The sequence below is a fragment of the Pyrenophora tritici-repentis genome, chromosome 10, assembly GCF_003171515.1.
Source record: "Pyrenophora tritici-repentis strain M4 chromosome 10, whole genome shotgun sequence".
Classification (NCBI taxonomy): Eukaryota; Fungi; Ascomycota; class Dothideomycetes; order Pleosporales; family Pleosporaceae; genus Pyrenophora; species Pyrenophora tritici-repentis.
In genome coordinates this window covers 466,719-485,716 of record NC_089399.1, presented here as the reverse complement: position 1 = coordinate 485,716, position 18,998 = coordinate 466,719, and the positions used below count along the sequence as shown (strand labels likewise).

At 52.6% G+C, this 18,998-nt stretch overlaps 6 protein-coding genes across 6 annotated transcripts; 5 read left to right on the top strand and 1 right to left on the bottom strand.

The window, feature by feature from the left end:
- Positions 1 to 946: 946 nt before the first annotated feature.
- Positions 947 to 5,495, top strand: PtrM4_040070 (Smc, Chromosome segregation ATPase; the record flags this gene model as incomplete). The annotated part of the gene is made up of 3 exons (XM_066104360.1): positions 947 to 1,240; positions 1,291 to 1,663; positions 1,711 to 5,495. The coding sequence occupies 3 exons, from the start codon at positions 947 to 949 to the stop codon at positions 5,493 to 5,495; spliced, it is 4,452 nt and encodes a 1,483-aa protein (XP_065958924.1).
- Positions 5,496 to 6,411: 916 nt separating this feature from the next.
- On the top strand, positions 6,412 to 7,373 carry PtrM4_040060 (uncharacterized protein; the record flags this gene model as incomplete). Its single annotated transcript, XM_066104359.1, has 3 exons — positions 6,412 to 7,012; positions 7,070 to 7,303; positions 7,363 to 7,373. The coding sequence occupies 3 exons, from the start codon at positions 6,412 to 6,414 to the stop codon at positions 7,371 to 7,373; spliced, it is 846 nt and encodes a 281-aa protein (XP_065958923.1).
- A 441-nt stretch (positions 7,374 to 7,814) lies between these two features.
- Positions 7,815 to 8,405, bottom strand: PtrM4_040050 (uncharacterized protein; the record flags this gene model as incomplete). Its single annotated transcript, XM_001937656.2, has 2 exons — positions 7,815 to 7,993; positions 8,057 to 8,405. The coding sequence occupies 2 exons, from the start codon at positions 8,403 to 8,405 to the stop codon at positions 7,815 to 7,817; spliced, it is 528 nt and encodes a 175-aa protein (XP_001937691.2).
- Positions 8,406 to 9,765: 1,360 nt separating this feature from the next.
- Positions 9,766 to 14,413, top strand: PtrM4_040040 (Phox proteiny (PX) domain protein; the record flags this gene model as incomplete). The annotated part of the gene is made up of 8 exons (XM_066104358.1): positions 9,766 to 9,802; positions 9,856 to 10,796; positions 10,845 to 11,447; positions 11,502 to 11,651; positions 12,692 to 12,833; positions 12,886 to 13,139; positions 13,197 to 14,215; positions 14,278 to 14,413. 8 exons carry the CDS (start codon positions 9,766 to 9,768, stop codon positions 14,411 to 14,413), a joined length of 3,282 nt encoding a protein of 1,093 aa, XP_065958922.1.
- A 1,222-nt stretch (positions 14,414 to 15,635) lies between these two features.
- Positions 15,636 to 16,794, top strand: PtrM4_040030 (AAA-27 domain containing protein; the record flags this gene model as incomplete). Its single annotated transcript, XM_001937658.2, has 2 exons — positions 15,636 to 16,118; positions 16,171 to 16,794. 2 exons carry the CDS (start codon positions 15,636 to 15,638, stop codon positions 16,792 to 16,794), a joined length of 1,107 nt encoding a protein of 368 aa, XP_001937693.2.
- A 500-nt stretch (positions 16,795 to 17,294) lies between these two features.
- PtrM4_040020 (repressible acid phosphatase) lies at positions 17,295 to 18,665 on the top strand (the record flags this gene model as incomplete). Its single annotated transcript, XM_001937659.2, has 2 exons — positions 17,295 to 17,897; positions 17,943 to 18,665. The coding sequence occupies 2 exons, from the start codon at positions 17,295 to 17,297 to the stop codon at positions 18,663 to 18,665; spliced, it is 1,326 nt and encodes a 441-aa protein (XP_001937694.1).
- Between the last annotated feature and the right edge of the window lie 333 nt (positions 18,666 to 18,998).

Here is an 18,998-nt window from a genome sequence, read left to right as displayed (position 1 = left end):
AGCTGCGTTTATGTCGATGGGTGGTGGAATGAATCAATCCATGTGAGTTGCAGTTGTCGCGGCGCTAGGCCACAAGGAGCACCGCGGTGAGAGACGACGTCGACAAGCCGACAGACATGATCCACCTGTCGTAGTAGGTCACAAATAGCCGCTGTACAGCAGTACGGTAGGACGGCAGACGGCAGTGACGGCAATGGTACAGTACGCTGTGGCCTGCACACTGTCGCATTGGCTTCACGCAGCGATGCCACCTTGCCAACGGTAAACACACCCATTTCATACACAACAACTTTTGCTGGTATGTAGGTATACTTGGGCTGCATGCTCCGGCTCTGCAGCCAATGGCAGCCCAAGGCGCCTCGTAGCCTCGTCGCCCGTCCGCTGATCCTCCCGGGGCTTCTTAGGGGCGGCGGCACAGTGTGAACAAGGCGTGTGAGCAGGGAGGCGGCGCCATCCTGTACCTAGCATTGACCGTTGTCGCCTTTCCCGACTGCGTTTGGTTTGCTGGTCATGGCCCTGCGAGCTGCTGCGCCCTTTCGCACCGACTGTTCCGCGCTTGTCTTGCAACCGACTCGCGTCGTCCCCAGCATCTCCTTGCAATCACCCGCTTCCAAGCCGCGTACATTGCCAAAACCCACGACGAACCTTCTATCCTAACCTGCTGCACCTGCTGCACTCGCTGCACTCGACCCCTACTACCAATATCACGTCAAGCTATTCGATTCCGCCCCGGCTGTACGACATGCGCGCGCGCCCTGCCCAGTGTCTTGTCTAAGAATCTCGCGCTCACCAGCCGCTCAAGTCCAAGCCCTCGACCGCCTGGTCGCGCTCGTATCCCCAGCTATCGCCACTTGCACTAGCACCTGGTCCTTTGTTGCAAGCCGAATGCGTGCGCGATAGCCTCCGGCTGCCATTGCAACAACGCCCGCGCTGCAACGTCGCCGCCATGTCCTTTCTATTCGGAAAGAAGAACAAGCAGCAGGCCAACGCGCTCCCGCCGGCCACCAGGGAGATTACCTCGTCGCATGGCCCAGGACAACCGCCCCCGACTGCCAATGGCATAAGTGCTAACATCGCTGCCAGCGGTCCTCCCCCCCGCGATGTAGTGGAAAGACCCCGTGGAGGCAGCCAGACCCAGAACTCGACTCCGGGGGGCAGCGTTAACAACTCTTTGAGCTCCCTGCAGAACGCCCCTACTCCAGAGCCAAAAGCTCGTGAAAAGATGGACCCGAACGGCCAAGTATGTGCTCCTCCCTACTTCCTATCCTCCTTGTGTGCTGACTGTCTTAGAATGCCAACCCCAGATTTGCCGCAAACTCCCCCGAATCGCCCTACCCTTGGTCCTCGCGCCGCCTCAACTTCACCGCCGGCAATCCCTTCCCTCGATATGGCGCTGCTATCAACGCAACAGCCTCGAAAGACGGCACCATCTACCTTATGGGTGGACTGGTGGGGGGTTCGGCAGTCAAAGGTGATTTGTGGCTGACAGAAATGGGCAACGGCAGCATGGCCTGCTACCCTATTTCTACCACTGGAGACGGACCCGGCCCTCGTGTGGGACATGCCAGTCTGCTGGTCGGCAACGCATTCATCGTCTTCGGAGGTGACACAAAGTTGGCTGACAATGATGACCTAGACGATACGCTATATCTGCTGAATACCTGTTTGTAAGCCCTAGAAACATATTTGTTCCCATCTAACAGACTACAGCAACTAAACACTGGTCACGCGCACTACCCCAGGGGCCACGTCCTACCGGTCGTTACGGACATACTCTGAACATCCTAGGCTCCAAAATATACATTTTCGGTGGACAAGTGGAAGGCTTCTTCTTCAACGACCTGGTGGCTTTTGATCTGAATTCATTGCAGTCCTCCGCAAGTCGTTGGGAAGTTTTACTACCAAACACAAAGGAACAGATTTCTCCCCAGGGCAAGTCACCACCAGCTCGTACAAACCATTCAGTTGTAACCTGGAACGACAAGCTCTATCTCTTCGGTGGCACAGACGGTCTTACCTGGTTCAATGATGTCTGGACATATGAGCCGCGCTCCAACTCATGGACTGAACTCGACTGCATTGGCTATATTCCCGTGGCTCGCGAGGGTCATTCAGCTGCTCTCGTGAACGACACCATGTACATCTTTGGTGGACGCACCCAAGAAGGAGTCGATTTGGGTGATCTGGCAGCCTTCCGCATCTCCTCTCGCCGCTGGTATATGTTCCAAAACATGGGTCATTCCCCTTCAGCTCGATCAGGTCATAGCATGACATCGTTCGGAAAGCACATTGTCGTTCTGGCAGGCGAACCCAGCTCTTCTATTAGTGACAGAAATGAGCTCAGTCTTAGCTATATTCTAGACACCTCCAAGATCAGGTATCCTCCCAATGAGAGCGCTCCTCCACAACAGGCCCAGAACACCCAGCGGAAGATGAGCGGTGGTGAAAAGACCGGCCCCGCTCCTATAAAAGCAGTATCACCTCCAATACGAGAGAGCTCAGCGGCCAACGCCAATCTTACCAAAGTCGCAGATAGCACGGGAAATGGTATACTTCCTGCGGGATCACGGCTACCTCGTGCAGCTGGTCAGCCACCTCCAGGTCCTCCACCAAATCAGCAACCACCACAACCACGAGAAATGGGGCCTAGCCATCAAGGCGGCGCGAGGTCCAGGAGCAAGACTCCCACTAAGAATGATCGTAGCTATGGTCCTCCTCTCGACACTGGAGCTACATCTACGGCCGACCGAGAGAACATGTCGCCCATGGCCCGCGAAAGCCCGCTTACAAGCGACATTCAGCGAAAGACTTCTGATGCCATAAGTCCGCGGCCTCATAAGGAGTCCATGGATACTTCACGATCGAGCAGCGTCGGTTCGCGGCATGCACCAAAGACCCATCGTCAGCAAGCTTCTCAAGAGAGTGTGGAGCAAGCAACGCGGCGGTCCCTGGAGACTCAGCAGCAACGGGGCCTGGCTGAACAACTGCCCACCAACGGCGCCAAAAACATATCGCCTACGACTGATCAACGGAGCGCTGATCTAGTACGAGAACTTGAACACGTGAAGAATCGCAATGCTTGGTACGCCTCAGAGCTTGCTCTTGCCCGTAGAGCGGGCTACAGCTCAGGGACTTCTACCAGCCCGGTATTCGACGAGCGATCAGCGGACGCATTCCGTGATGAAGACAAACCACTACTGGAAGCACTTTTGAAGATGAAGACCGAACTCGAACGCGTCCAGACATCAATCAAGACCCAAGGCGAGGACGCTGCGAAGCGGATTGCTGAAGTTGAAAGGCAGCGAGATGCAGCTGTTAGCGAAGCCATATACGCAAAGACGAAATTGGCGGCCCATGGAGGTGGTAGCCACAGTGGTACTCCACAACCCGATGGGGCACGGAATGCGGATACACCAGACGCCGATCGTCTCCAAGACACTAACCGCCGACTAGCTATGTCTCTGGCGGCACAAGCCGAACTCGCTACCAAAGTTGAACATCTAACGCGCCAAATTGATGCCGAGAGGAAAGCTAAGCAGTTAGCGGAAGAGATTATAGACGCCGCTCAGAAGCGTGTACAAGAGCTGGATACGACTCGGCAGAAGGCTACTGCTGAATCCGAGAGTCTGCGTGCCGAGCTTCATGAAGCTGAACGTGTTGCAAGAGAAGTCTCTACCAGTGCCACCGAGGCAGAATCTTCGTCAAAGCTCCTTGCCATCGACAAACAGGAATTGAGTGTCAAGTTTGCCAAGGTCTCTGAAGAATCTAAAGCGCAGGCTGGCATCATTCAGTCCTTGCGTGACGCTGTCTTCGCATCCACGGAGAAGTCGGCATTGCTCGAAAAGAGGTTTCATGATGAGCGGGAGCAAAACGATAGTCTTCGCCAGAAGCTCAGTCAACTCCGGAGCGAGTACGAAGCACGGGTAACGGAACTGGAAACAACTTCACAAAAACTTCGAGATGCAGAAGAACTAGCAGAAAGTCATGCGGAAGAAGCGCGCCTTCACAAAGCAACTGTGTTCTCAGGTCTCAAGACTATTGCGGAACGATCTGAAGGAGATGTGGCCAATAGTGACGAGCGGATTCTGGTACTGAAACAGCAAATCGAAGCTGCAACAATCATGGCCCGCAAAAACCAGGCCGCCGCAGACCAAGCTTCAGAGAAGCTTCGACGAGCGGAAGAACGGATTGCGGGCCTCGAAGCTTACCAAGAACAGTCCAGCCGCGAAGGCCTTACCATCCGTAAACAACTCCAACAGGCTATGCGGGATGTACAGCTTATTGAGGCCGAACGAATCGACCTTCGTCAGCAGAACGAGCGTCTACGCCTCGAAAGTAATGCTTTCGAAGTTCAGCTCAAGACACTCCGTAACCTTCTTGAAGAGAGAGGAGTGAATCCAGTCGATGCTCGACGTTCCAGGGTCTTGGACAGCCCTAATTCTAGGTTTGGCACACCTGAGTTCAACCGGGTTCGCGAACTAGAACAACAGGTCGATTCCATGACCAAGGCACACGAAGAGTTGCGTAATATGTTCGAAGAGCGTGAGCATGAGGTCAGCAAAGAGTGGGAAGAGAAGTTACAAGCGTTGCATAACGACCACCAAGCTGCTGTCAAGTACCTCAGAGGCACAGAGAAGATGCTTACGAAGATGAAGCAGGAGCTCGACCGTTACAAGAGTACAAATCTCAGACTCGAGGAAGAGCTCGCACAAATGAAGCTTAATGAGCGTAACAAAACGACAGAGGCAGACACCGCTGCGTGGGACGCAGAACGTACTGCACTCCGTTCAGAACTGTCAAAAGCGCATGACAATATGGAGGCTACCGTCAAACGCTTTGAGACTCAGCTGGCTAAGCTGCAATCTGACCTAGCCTCTGCCAAGTCAGATGCTGAGACCGCGGCGGCTGCCACGAAAAAAGCCGAGGAATTGGCAGCCCAGTTCCAAACCGACCTTGAGTTACTCCGTCGTCAGTACTCGCAAATGGAGGAGCGTGCCCGCGAAGCTGAGGGTCGGGTTCAGATGTTCCTTGATCAGTTTGAATCGTCTGTTGATAACTATCGCCGCCAGTCAACGATCCCGGCCGACGCCGCCCATTCCGAGCACGTACATCACCACTATGGACATGATAGCGTTGCGTCAGCCGAGTCCTTGTATAGTCGCAATGATGGCTCCAGCACTCCTGAAGCCACCAATCGCCCAGCGTCTGCCGCTACACGCAATTCGGTGGCTCTCGACAACCTTGCGTCTGAACTGGATGCCCTAAGAAGCCACTGGGAAACTACAAACAAAGCTTATCGTTTGAGTGACCGCTTCGAGTTCGAGCGTGGGCCTGGTAGTGACAAGACTGATCTTAATGAATCCCTTGCGCAGTGGAGGAGCAGGGTAGACCTGGAAGATCACGCTCAGAGTCAAGCCGGCCTTCATGACTCCAAGCCTACCCAGCCTGCCGCCACTTCGCCATCTTTTGCCCATGCTCACGGGGCCTCTACTTAGGCCTTCCTTGACCAATCTTTCACACAGCCCCTCCGTGGCTTCAAAATCCATCAGCGTCTCATTGACGTCTGAGGAGCTATAGTGTTTACTTTCCTTTTCCCATCATGATTTGATGGATTTTTTCGTTTTATACCATTTTTTTATCTTACTCAAGGTATCTGTAATTGTGGGTTTTCGACCTTTCTTGGTCTAGCAGTTTGGCAATTAGGTGGCACCCCTCACACTTCTCAACGACTTGTCATTGTTTAGCATGTCACTTTATGAGGTTAATGGGGCGACGACGTTGTGAGTCCGCCAGAACGACTGTAGGCTTGTACGAGCAAATAATGTACATTATGAGAGTCTTTTTTGTAAACACGCGTCCCTTTGGGCGCATAAATTCCTGTCTGGCGTCGCTGCTTCGTTTGGGAACCAAAGCTTAATTTTTGATTATTCGGTTAGGGAAGCAGGGTCTGAGCCTACTGTTCATTCGTGCAGACCTTTTGGCTTGTGTGGGACGCGAGTGAAAGTGAGGGTAGCTCGACAATACGAAATGAGTGCATCGCGAACTCTTGGCGCACGACACCCGAATGGGACACAATAGAACGGATCTTCTCCTCCACTTGCACCAGCTTATACAATGATACGCGCGACACAAGAACCTGTACTAGTACCTTTGTAGAATCGTGTCGCTATTGTTTGCGGTCACGACAATTGAGCGGAGTAGCAAGGTTAGTGTCGACTGTATATATCCCCAGTTTGTAGTCTCCCATCTCTTCTTCTTCTGTTTCCGACACGATCTTCTTTTCCAACATCTTCTTCTTCGCAGATATCCCTTCTTTACAGACGCTGGATGTCATTACACTTGAATCTATACACTCTTTCTTCGGCTATCCATCGGTCTGGTACCAGATACTGCCCAATTTCAATACCCAGCATGTCTTCCTCTCCGGACGTACACCACTCCTCGCCAGCTCAACTGGGGCTTAGTGCTGTACAGGACGGTTCCACGGCTTCTCTTGGTGCAGCTACCGAACATGGCAGTGCTGAGAACAACGTCGAGTATCGGGAGGATGTTGTCGATCAGAACACAACCCATGACAACGAGGCCCAACAACCAAGCATCGATGATGAGTTTATGCATGAACTCGCAAAAGCTATATCGCGCCTCCAAGAAGAAGAAGTGGAATTGCCAGCCCCAAGCGATGTGGCGAACATGACGGAAGCCCAGCTGGACAGCACCTACCACAACATCATGCTTCGTTACGGATTTCGACGCATCGTTCCCTCCGGCACTGAGCCTGTCAACACTGAGCCTGTCAGCCCTGAGCCTGTCGACGAGCCTGTCGATGAGAGCAGCTACATACCGCGCATCTGGCCCAGCGACGTCAACCCACCACGGCAAAATGCTCCCCTGCCACTGTACCCAGCATACACGGGGCATTTCCAAACCCGTGAAGAGGCCAGGGCCTATCGGCAGCGATCGCGTCTACCACCCAAGCTTGCGCCAGATCTCGAGCGTGTGAAGCGTTATGGACGTAAGTACTCACAATTTCGTCGTTATCTACCCACAAACTAACATGGATTACTTGCAGGTCAGTACTGGGTGCGACGCATATACGAGGCCATGATCGACCGCTCCAACATATGCGACAAGGACAATTCCATCAACAGACAGCGGTTCGATCAAGCCGCCGGCTTTGAACCTCTGGACTTGGAGGCAGTCGCACACCACGTGTTCGACAGCGCCTTGGCAGTTCACGAGCGAGGCTTCAGTCGTCCCAGAGTCTACCACAAGAAGGTCGTACGCGGCAAGCTGGTGGACGTGAGTGAGCACTCCGTCGAAAGGCGCCTTTCTCGCATATGTTACTGCCTCTCGTACTGCAAGGCGATTGTTGACGACGCGATTCACGGTGGAGTGCCCCTTGCGCTTCTCTGCGACAACCCAGAAGCGAGACTTGCTTCCAAGGAATCCAACAACACGGGAAACTCGAAGCGTTCTACGCGCCTGAAGCTCGCCAAGCAACTGAAGGAACAAGAAAAAGGGAAAGGAAAGGGAAAAGGAAAAGATGACAATGATCAGAATAACGAGGATTTGGCAGATGGAGATGGACGAGACGATGGCGTTGAGCAGAACGAAGGCCAACAGCAAGCAGAGGAATGAGTATTGCTCATATTAGTACGCTTCGGGGTTTTGTACGCAGTGTGGGATACGGTTTCCGCTTTGTTTCGATAACGGTTCGTTTGAATGACGTGGTTTGGGGCTGGTCCACCCAATTTCGGAGAGTAAGATATTTCTTGACATATCTTGCGATATATCGCACAAAAAAGTCGCAGGGCTCAATAGAATTTGACTCCACCAACACTTTCCACCTTAGCTTTCGTGAGCCCTTCCTCCACTTTTTCCAGCTTGGTTTTGGTTGGGTTTCGCTCGTCCTCTTGCTGTCCAGCTATACTCAATTCCTTCTTGGCGTTCTTTTTCTGGTACAGAGCCTCCTCGTCCTTGAGTTCTTTCAAAACTTCGGCACGTTAGTTCTCAAAGAGCTCTTACCGGTAATTGCGTCTAGGTATGTATCACTCACCCTGGGCCCATTCTCCCTCTTCTATTGCATTGCCAGTCCCAAGCATCTCTTCGACTGGCACATCTTCGCCTTGTCGCACGCGATCAATGACTCTTTCAAGTATAGCAATCTTTGACCTAGATTTGCTCTCTTGCTTGGATCTTTCCTGCTTCAACCACAGAATTTGTATAGCCTGGCTGCCAACAAGTAATCCGAGAATGATGTACGGAGTAGCGGGATTCCACTCTTTCGGCCTAGGGTTTTCCGGACGACTCCTAAGTGGCTTTGGGATCATGGAAGCCCAAAAGCTCGGCTGCACAATGCGTGGTATGGAGATGAAGCGTGAATGCGCCAGAGGAGAGGCCATCATGGCGAAAGTGCGCGCTTGTAGGCGCATAGGCGGAGTAAGCACAGTGCGGTGGGCTACAGGCATAGCCAACAATTGACGGAAGAGGCTAGGCGGATGCATGACCACGAGGCGTTTCAACGGGCGGACAAGCTCGATGGTGGACGTTATCTGATGATGGAAAGAACGCATTGCATGGTAATTTTGATGACGAGGCTCGAATAGGTTAGCGCCCCATGGGGATGCCGAGGTTCACATGTGTCCCCGTCCCTTGTCGTTCAAACAAGTGCTCCTCTCTACGTTTATACATACTCAAAATGGAGAAACGACCTAGATATGCTCCAGCACTCGTCGATGGCCATACGCCTGCCCAAAGGGTTCAACAATGGGTGAGTACATGGGTCCACTTTTGCACATACGTATGCGCTGACCAGGAGCCGTAGATGGACGCGATAGAGAGCAGTGATTACATTGCATGTTCTCCACTGATATGAATGCTACATGTCTAATCCGCCCGTGTAGGGCCATGATGCTATGATTCCAAAGCTCCTCAAGATGGAATCGGTCACGTTTACTCCGTCTGCCGCCAATCCAAATGACGCGCGATCAGTGTTCTCGTTGGTCGTTCCACAGGAGCTGTGCAACGCGGGAGACTTACTCCACGGCGGTGCTGTGGCTTTGATATTTGATATCACGACTTCCATAACCATCAGGGCTTGTTGCCGCAAAGGATTTTGGGATACGGGTCATGTCTCACGCAACCGGTAGGATCCGCTGAAGAGGGAAGACTGCTACCATTGCTAATGCGTTAGCAGTAAGTACTATCCAGAAGCGCACCATCTGGCCTTGGATGGGAACTATTGTGAGCATTGGAACTTGAAAAGCTGACAATGGAACCTATTCAAAGTGAATGTTACATTCTTGAGACCGGCACCAAAGGGAACAAAGGTCTTTGTGGAGAGCTGGGTCACACACTTGGGAAAGCGGATGGGCCAGACGAGGGGAGAGATGAGGCTGGAAGACGGAAAGGTGTGCTATACCTGCGAGCATGGGAAAGTGCAACTGGACGCACCCAATCTGTGATATGGGCTCTTGGGCAAGTTATGAGACAGACATAGCCGTCAGTGTTTTGGGTGGAATGTACAAGTCAGAAGTATCCTACAAGTTCAGACGATGCAGATAAGTCGTTGTTGTTGTGAGGGGAATAATGTACATGTGGGATTATTCGGTTTGGGGCTAGTGGAGTGGACCCCTGGCCATCCCAATCCCGTTTATGTCATACCTCTCTAGACTGGGTGTATGCGCACAACCTAGGTACTGCGACTTGCACTTCACACCAGCACACTTGCCCAACTAAGCCCCTGTACATCTGCCCTTTGCGCCAATGGATCTCGGAGACGCAGAGAGCTCTCCATGGGGAGGTACGTGTCCATTGTGCGATTAATCGTCATGTGCGACACTGACAGGCAGCCAGACGTGCCCTCACAGTCGAGCCCTGCGGCGAGCATGACCAAGGCGGATCAAGAAGATGCCCCCGACAATGATGCGCAAACATGCAACACCAGACTATCAGCAGAAACTACCACTACCGCTGCTCCGCGCTCACCCGCAGGCCGTGGCCCCCGACGGCGGCAATATGGTGTTCAGTCAACCAAACTTGAGGCTGTCGAGGATCCTCTTGGGCCTCTGGGAGCTCCCACGCCGCCACCAACGGGCCCCGAATCCGCTCCTCCAGCGCCGCCTCAGAAGGAAGCTGCGGCTTTGCGCGCCACAAGGCCCGCGCCTGGCGCCTCAACGCCCTCGCTGCGCGGTATGATGGACTCGGTTGACCTGGACGACGACGAACAGCCACACTCTTCGCAGGGTGCCCGGATACCCCCTCCAGTTCAGGCTCCGTCAACTACAGCCCCCCAGCGCCAGATACAACCGAGCGTCAGTGTCGAGCAGGCTGCGAAACCGTCCTTTGCCATTTCCGTGGGCGATCCACACAAGGTCGGCGACCTCACGAGCTCGCACACCGAGTACTCTGTCACAACCAAGACGACGTCCAAGGGCTACCGCAGTCCCGAGTTCACCGTCTCCCGTCGTTACCGCGATTTCCTATGGCTATACACACAGCTACACAACAACAACCCAGGTGTCATCATTCCTCCGCCACCCGAGAAGCAGGCTGTGGGCCGTTTCGAGGCCGACTTCGTTGAGTCCCGGCGCGCTGCTCTGGAGCGCATGCTTAACAAGGCGGCTGCTCACCCTGTGTTGCAGCACGATAGCGATCTGAAACTCTTTCTCGAAAGTGATGCCTTCAACGTTGACATCAAGAACAAGGAACGCAAGGACCCCGGTCTAAGCGAAAACAAGGGCATGTTTGGTTCTATGCTCTCTAGTAGCAGCGGTAAATTTGTCGAACACGATGACGTGCGTTAGTCAACCCCTGTGATCTGGAGTATGCTGACTTTACTGGAGTGGTTCCATGACCGAAGGGTCTATCTTGATGCGCTCGAAGCACAGCTCAAGGCTCTCCTCAAAGCAACTGACTCTGTAGTAACCCAGCGAAAAGGACTTGCGGAAGCCTGTGGAGACTTCTCGGCTTCTTTGCATTCCTTGTCAGCTGTAGAATTGTCGCCCGCTCTGTCTAGCCCACTTGATAGTCTTTCCGACATCCAGATCCGCATCCGCGAACTCTATGAGCGCCAGGCCCAACAAGATATACTCACCATGGGCATCGTCATCGACGAGTACATTCGCTTGATAGGTTCCGTAAAAACTGCTTTCCAGCAGCGACAGAAGGCTTACCATTCGTGGCATTCTGCTGAGCAAGAACTGCAGAAGCGGAAAACAACCCAAGACAAGCTACTTAGACAGGGTAGATCTCAGCAAGATCGTCTGAACCAACTTAGCGCCGATGTCGCCGATGCTGAGCGTAAGGTGCATCAAGCGAGGTTACTGTTCGACGATATGGGTCGACTCATGCGCAGTGAGCTAGAACGCTTTGAAAGAGAGAAGGTTGAAGACTTCAAGTCGGGTGTAGAGACGTTCTTGGAGAGCGCCGTGGAGGCACAAAAGGAAGTAAGTGTGACCTGTACCTTCTTCTTCTTCATATCATACTAAACTATCCATCAGCTCATTGAAATATGGGAGACGTTCTTGATGCAACTCGACACCGATGAAGGTGATACATTTGTTCCGCCTGCTGGTGTCGTGGCTGCGCCCGATACCGAACCCACCACCAACCAGGATACGGAGAGGTCGGAAGTCAGTAACGAAGGCACGGTATGACTCCAGGACTAAATAGACGCTTGTGTATACCACGTTCGAAATGTAATGGTATGGGCTAATTGTTTCTTGCCTATTTTTCACACGAGCGTGCAGGTCAAGCCCAGATTTCATATGATAGAGGAAACGAAAAGTCAATTCGACATCTCCAGTGGGAATCTTATCGCATTGCAATCGCATTTGTCTACGAATACCTAGTGAGTTGTTGATGTGCAGATGCTACGTCTGGCTGTTGTGTGGATATTAAGGCGGGTCGACCCGCTCGATCCGGTATCCCGGAGCTTCCAGCAAAGCCACATCATCTTCATTCATACAACAGTTGCAGAATCCAACGCTCTTCGTATATCGGTCAAAAAGGTATACAGAGCATCCGAAGCTAACTCTTTGAGGAAGTCGTGTATCGTGTAGAGGATTTGCGGACCTGACGGTCAAGCCACTTGTAGTAAGATCCAGTTGATAAACCGTGCCTCTGCTTCACTAGACCGAGTAACTGCGGCCTTGCAATCTTAATCGGCTCAGCGCTCCGACAACCAGCCAATAATCAGTTTGCAAACGCATCTGCACATGAGTTTCTGGAAGATCACGTAGGCCGTCCCCACGTTAGTCCCACGTGCGGGGTCACGACATCGACTGAACACGCTGGCCAAGCAAGCGCCGGTAGAAGTGGCGGTTGGTGGCCGGCTAAATCAACTCTACAATCTCATACATAATGAAGCAACGAGCCTTGAAAATTTGCTGAAAACGGAATTGACATCACGACTGAACAAGCCATCATGCCGTTAGTTCGTAACCCCATCCTGCCCGGTTTCAACGCGGACCCTTCCGTGCTCCGCGTTGGTAATGACGGTAAGATACCTTTGTAGATTTAAGAGTACAAACTAACAGTAAATCATAGTAAGTATTACACAGTCAAAAACCCAGTCTTATCAGATATTGGGTACTTCTGAATAGACAGTAAATTCTGTGGGCTGCGAATTCAGAACCTCAAATTTGGAATCTTGAATGGGTAAGACATGTACTGACGGTATTTGACACAGTACTATATCGCAACATCCACGTTCGAGTGGTATCCTGGTGTGCAGATCCACCACTCCACAGATCTCGCCAACTGGGATCTCGTGGTCCGCCCCTTGAGTCGGAAAAGCCAATTGGATATGCGTGGCGATCCTGACAGTTGTGGTATGTTTTTTCTGCTCAAGCCGACATTGAACGTTTCGTAATCGACTCAAAGGCGTGTGGGCTCCCTGCTTGTCGCACGACGGAAACAAGTTTTGGTTGGTATACACGGACGTCAAACGCAAGGACGGTTCTTTCAAAGACAATCCAAACTATATCGTCACGGCCGACCGTATCGAAGGACCCTGGTCCGAGCCCTACTACGTCAACTCGTCTGGATTTGACCCCTCCCTGTTTCACGATGACGATGGTAAGAAGTGGTTTGTAAACATGCTACAAGACCACCGCCGACGCCCACGCTATTTTGCTGTTAGTGTGCTCATATTCCCATTACTCGTGGAATAAACTGACATTATATGTCTATAGGGTATCAGATTGCAGCAATGGGATCCTGAGGCAGGGAAGCTTGTTGGACCCTGGAAAACCATATTCGCTGGTACGGAGCTAGACCTCGTAGAAGGCCCACATCTGTACAAACGAAATGGATGGTACTACCTTTTGACAGCGGAAGGCGGGACAGCTTATGGACATGCCTGCACTTTGGCTCGCTCCCGCGATATCTGGGGACCATACGGACTCCATCCGCAGAAGTACATCATTACCTCCAAGGACGCCCCATTCGCGGCCTTACAAAGAGCGGGTCACGGAGACATAGTCGATACTCCGGATGGCAAGACGTACGTCGTCCACCTTACTGGACGTCCGATAACACAGGCTCGTCGCTGTGTTTTGGGACGAGAGACGGCCATCCAAGAGGCGTATTGGGACAAGGATGATTGGCTATACGTAAAAAATGGTCCTGTTCCGTCCCTCTACGTCGATCTACCAGCAGAACGCGATGACGGCCCCTATTGGAAGGAGCAGCGCTATGCGTTCGACGACGGCAGTCTCCACAAGGACTTCCAGTGGCTTCGAACGCCAGAGCCCGAACGTATCTTTAGCGTCAAAGACGGCTTGCACCTTATTGGCCGCGAGTCAATCGGTTCCTGGTTCGAGCAATCGTTGGTTGCGCGCCGCCAAACACATTTCTCATATGACGCTGAAACGGTCGTTACGTTCAGTCCAGATGACGAAAGAAATTATGCCGGCTTAACTGCATACTACTGTCGTTTCAATTTCTTCTATCTGACAGTCACCGCTGGGTCTGACGGTCAGCGCGAATTGTTGATCTTCAGTTCTGAAGCTTCTTGGCCTAACGGCAATCTGAAACTGCCTATGGTGGAACCCGTCCAAATACCGAACGAGGGAAAAGTAAGGCTGGCAGTGAGTGTCCGGGGAGGCGAGCTCCAGTTCCGCTACGCGCTTGAGGGGCAGTCGAGCTTGACCAAGATCGGACCCGTTTATGATGCCTCGATCTTAAGTGACGAGTGTGGCGGCCATCAGGCGTAAGTGATTTCAGTTTTCAATGTCTTACGCACGCCGCAGCCGCTGATTCTATGACTTCTAGCCACGGAAGCTTCACCGGTGCCTTTGTCGGTCTGGCCGCATCTGATCTGAATGGTACGGAGAAAGTTGCAAAGTTTGATTACTTCCAGTACACGCCGGTAAAACATAGTACGGACCGCTACGATGCAGGCACGTGAAATGTAGAAGACACGGAAAAGCTGCGTATTTGTCGTCACACTGAATCTCCAAGAAAAAGCGTGTTGATCATTATGCGTTGAGCACGTGCAAGCCTTGTCGTTAGCAGAGTTGTGTGTGACTGTGATAAGAACGTTGTGCGCCTGCAACTTAAGCTGAGGCATCTACTGCAAGAGGGTGCATCCCAAGTTCGGGAGGAAGCGATGACGAGTCCGGGTACCTGGGTAGTTGACACAAGGTTGCGGCTCCGACCGTTTCAGCCCCAACGTTATCTGGGCGCAAGCCACTCAACTTTCGAGCATCTCAGAAAACAGCACTATGACTCGCACAACGCTTCATGTCACACCAGCGAGATCTGCGGTCGGTTTACCGGCTTAAGGTGGGGTCGTTGGCCTTTGACAAAGTCCCTCGACGGTACGGTCAAGGTCTAAGACCCGAAAGAATGCGCAGGCTTCGTTCAATAAAGTTGGTCCTGCGCATCCTACCCGGTTCAATAATCTATGCCTGATACTGCTGTCGTTCACCCGTCGGCGTTGCAGAAAACCTTGCACCAGCCTCCTTGTCTCATGATCGTTTCACGGCGCTCAGGCACCATAGTACATAACTGACAATAGGAGACTGTAGCCTCGTTCTGCCATAGGAACCCAGTCTGCTATTAATCTGCTGTTGTATTTCTGATATCAGGTCGCTTCCGTCATCCAGTCTCACGACATCTTACCCGCCCCCAGCAGACACCCATACAGCCCTCGTTTTCCATCACAATAGCCCAACATGTGGACGCCGTCTACGAAGCCTAGCCGGCAAAATTCCCGCAATGCTTCCATCTATTCCATTGTTTCCTTCCAGTCGAACAACGGCCGACCGTTGTCCATTGCGTCATCCCAACTACAGAAATCACCCCAGATATCGAGTTCGCCTGAGATGCCGGGCTCACCACGATCAGTTCTGTCGTTATTGTCGCCCCAGCTATCACCCGTGGCGCAGCGTGCCCCAACAATGCAATATACCGCTCCAGTACAGGTTGCAACTCCGACCCAAATCGCTACCCCAACACAGCATGCAACTCCAACACAGCCTCCTCCCCGGTTCCAGGCTCCTCCTCCTCCTCCTATTCAAACCCTCGATGACGACAACTTCTCCGACCTCGGTTCAGACGATGACGACACATTCATTCAGTCAGCGCCGCCTGTATGGCATGCACCGCCATCAGCACCGCAGCCAATTATGAACGTAGCCCCACCAAAGTTGGACAGTAAGGTCGAGCATATTGCAAAACTGGCACCTCCGATCACGAACATTCCCTACCAATCTCCACGCACTTACGTAGAGCGGCCGATAGACGATGACGCGACATCACGGTCATCCACGCTGGACGGCGATGAAGATGATATCCCATACCCAGTGAAGGCACCAATGTCCCAAATATCCCATTCCGCCATCAAGATGAGCCAAACGGGTCGGGAGCCAACATCGCCTAACCCAGCACCACATGTTCCGGGACCTCTGGAATCACAACTCGCCGCCTTGATGTCCAAGCTCATCTACATCGAGCAGGAGAACTCTGCGATATCTGTCAACCCTGAAGAGTACAAGGAAACCATGTCACGTCTTAAGGCGTTAGAAGACGAGAAGAAGATCTGGTGGAAACGGCACGAGGCTATCTGGAGCCTCCGTGACGAGGATGTGGAGAACAACATCAAGATTCGCGTAAGTGTGCAATTTTCCCTGACCACAAGCTGCATACTAACATTTCATGCAGGGATTGCTTGCAAGCTGTCGCCGCGAGTTGGACGCGACAAAGAAGCTACGGGACGAGGATCTACAAAACGTCCAGATTGTACGATCCAAGCTTGCGGAGAAGACGAGAGAGTTGGAGCGGTTTCAGGCGCAAACCGGACGTTCTAGCCCAAGCCGGGGACGCCCAGGAAGTGTCTTTGAGCGACGTGACACATCGGACCTCTTCACAGCAGCCAAGGTTGCAGCTCTTGAGCAGCGCGCTCTGGAACTGGAGCGGAGAAACTCTGACCTCGTGGCACAACTGGAGATATCGAAGGCTGGTGGCAGCATCGATGACCTAAACCGCGTAACAACACAAGCGTGGACAGCCTCGGGCGGCGGAAATGGACTGAGAATCAGAACCGACGACAGCGAATTCGAGCGGATACCGGCTGGTGCCTCATCGGAGAGTCTGACGGGCTGGCAGCGAATCGAGGCGCTGCTCGAGGAACATATGAGCTACCGCGAGGGCGTCGGAGGCAGGATGCAGGCTCTTCGATCCGAAAAGGAAGTACTACTGAGAGATCTCCACCGCAAGGAGAACGAGTGCCAAACACTGGAGCTCAAGTTACAGCTGCTACAGCGACGGACGGGTATCATAGTTTAATTGATGTCGAAGGGTGGACGCTGGGCGGAGCCTTGTACATTTTTCGTGTAAAACATATTTGTATCATCCAATACCAGCAGGCTTTCTTGGGTGTATTAATCAGTCCTGGTGCCTTTGCGCCTATGAGTGAAATAGTTTTGGGTTTGGGTGAGCATCGCAACCTGCACAAGATGTTGGAAGCTTGGAATAGAGTTTCATCGCGTGTCTAGGTAAAGATCTGCAGCACGAATCGCCAAAAGGTGGCTGACGTGGCTGACGTGCGTCCAAGCTTGATTTCTAGACTTGCGATTGGCTTCGTTCCTGGCCAACATCGTCATTCTACACCCTTCACGTAATTGCAGGAAGCGCTGCCAGGCTTTTTGTATACGTTCCCCACCGCTGGTAGCTGGCATGTTTTTGCCGGAGATGACATCGTTTTGTTTTGTAGGCCTTAAAGGCGGCGCAGTGCGCATGTCTTTTGCAAGTGCATCTAGGCTCGCATTACAGCGCTCTTTTCCACCATGCAGGCTGCTCTCCTATCGCTCCTCATTGTCGCTAATGCAGCCGGCGCGCATACAGGCTACTCGTTCGACCCTCTGCGACACCTCGCTGGCATCGCGCCCTACTTTGAGGAGCCGCAGCTCGACCCTAAGCCACCACAAGGTTGCAATGTAACGCGTGCATCGTACCTGATCCGTCATGCCGCAATCTATGCCAATGATTTCGACTACGAAGAGTACATCGAACCCTTCACCGACAAGCTCAAGAACACGACGGCAGATTGGCGAAGCGCAGGCCCCCTGGACTTTCTCGCTCGATGGAAGACGCCCATCTCCGACAGCGAGCTAGAGGACCTCACTGCGGTCGGGAGGCTCGAGTCGTATAAGCTCGGTGTCGATGTTCGCATGCGCTACCCCAGCTTCAAGGACCCCAAACGTGTATGGGCGTCGACAGCCGAGAGGACTGAACTTAGTGCATCATCCTTCATTGACGGTCTCGTCGCTGAAAGCAACAACACGAAGCTTGTTCCTGTGCGCGAGGATAAAGCACGGGGCGCCGATTCCCTGACTCCATACAAGGGATGTCCAAAGTATAGCTCTTCTTTTGGCAGTGAGCAATCATCGGTGAGTAGTGCAATCCAATATCACAGAACCAACTGACCCTTTCAGGAATACCAAGAGATTTACACCAAGCCTATCATCGAACGTCTACAGGCCTACGCCCCTAGCTTCAACTTCACCGCCGACGATGTCGTAGCTATGCAACAGCTGTGCGGATACGAAACTGTCATTAGAGGCGATTCGCCCTTCTGCTCTCTCGACGTCTTTTCTCAGGACGAGTGGCTGTCGTTTGAGTACATGAATGATATCATGTACTTTTACAACACTGGATACGGAAGTCAGCAACTCGCTGGCGCGCTTGGCATGCCGTGGCTAAACGCTTCTGCCCAAATGCTGCTCTCCGACGACGCCGACCAGGATCTCTACGTCTCTTTCACGCATCGAGAGTTGCCCCCTACGGTCGCTGTTGCAATGGGCCTGTTTAACAACAGTGCCTATTCCGGATCAAACGACGTCAATGGCACCATGCCGCTTGACAGACCAAACTACGGCCGGGCCTGGAAGTCATCAAAGATCCTGCCTTTCTTGTCCAACTTTGTCATTGAGAAGATGACATGCGATAGCTATGGTTTCGATGCAGGCGACTACTTCCGCGTCCTCGTCAACCGGGATGCGCAGCAGATGTCTTGCACTGATGGACCAGGACAGAGCTGCTCAAAACCCGCATTTGAGAAGTTCATCCAGGAGAGGAGTGAGCTTTTCGGTGGCTATACCGAGGAATGTCAGCCAGAGTACACGAACTCTACTAATATTCTAAGCATATACGATTAAAGTAATCAGCCAATTGGCTAATAGTAACTTTTAATTCATCGATTTAGCCTCTTTGAATATGATAACAACACTTGCCTATATGCCGCTGAGTCCCGTGTACGGCCGTTGTTGCAAAAGCGTGACATCATGTCAGCTCATTCTCGTCCTGCCAAGCAATCATCTGTTGATTCGCCAAGCCTTCACGAATCAAAACATGCAAAAGCTCGGCGCGTGGAAAGAGCTATTCGCGTCAAAGTTCGGGTGATTTCCGAGCTATCCGTCGTCGTGCGGGGGCGGAGGAATAGCACCACCGCGACCGCGACGAGAAGTCGGCTTATCTATGGCAAGCGGCTT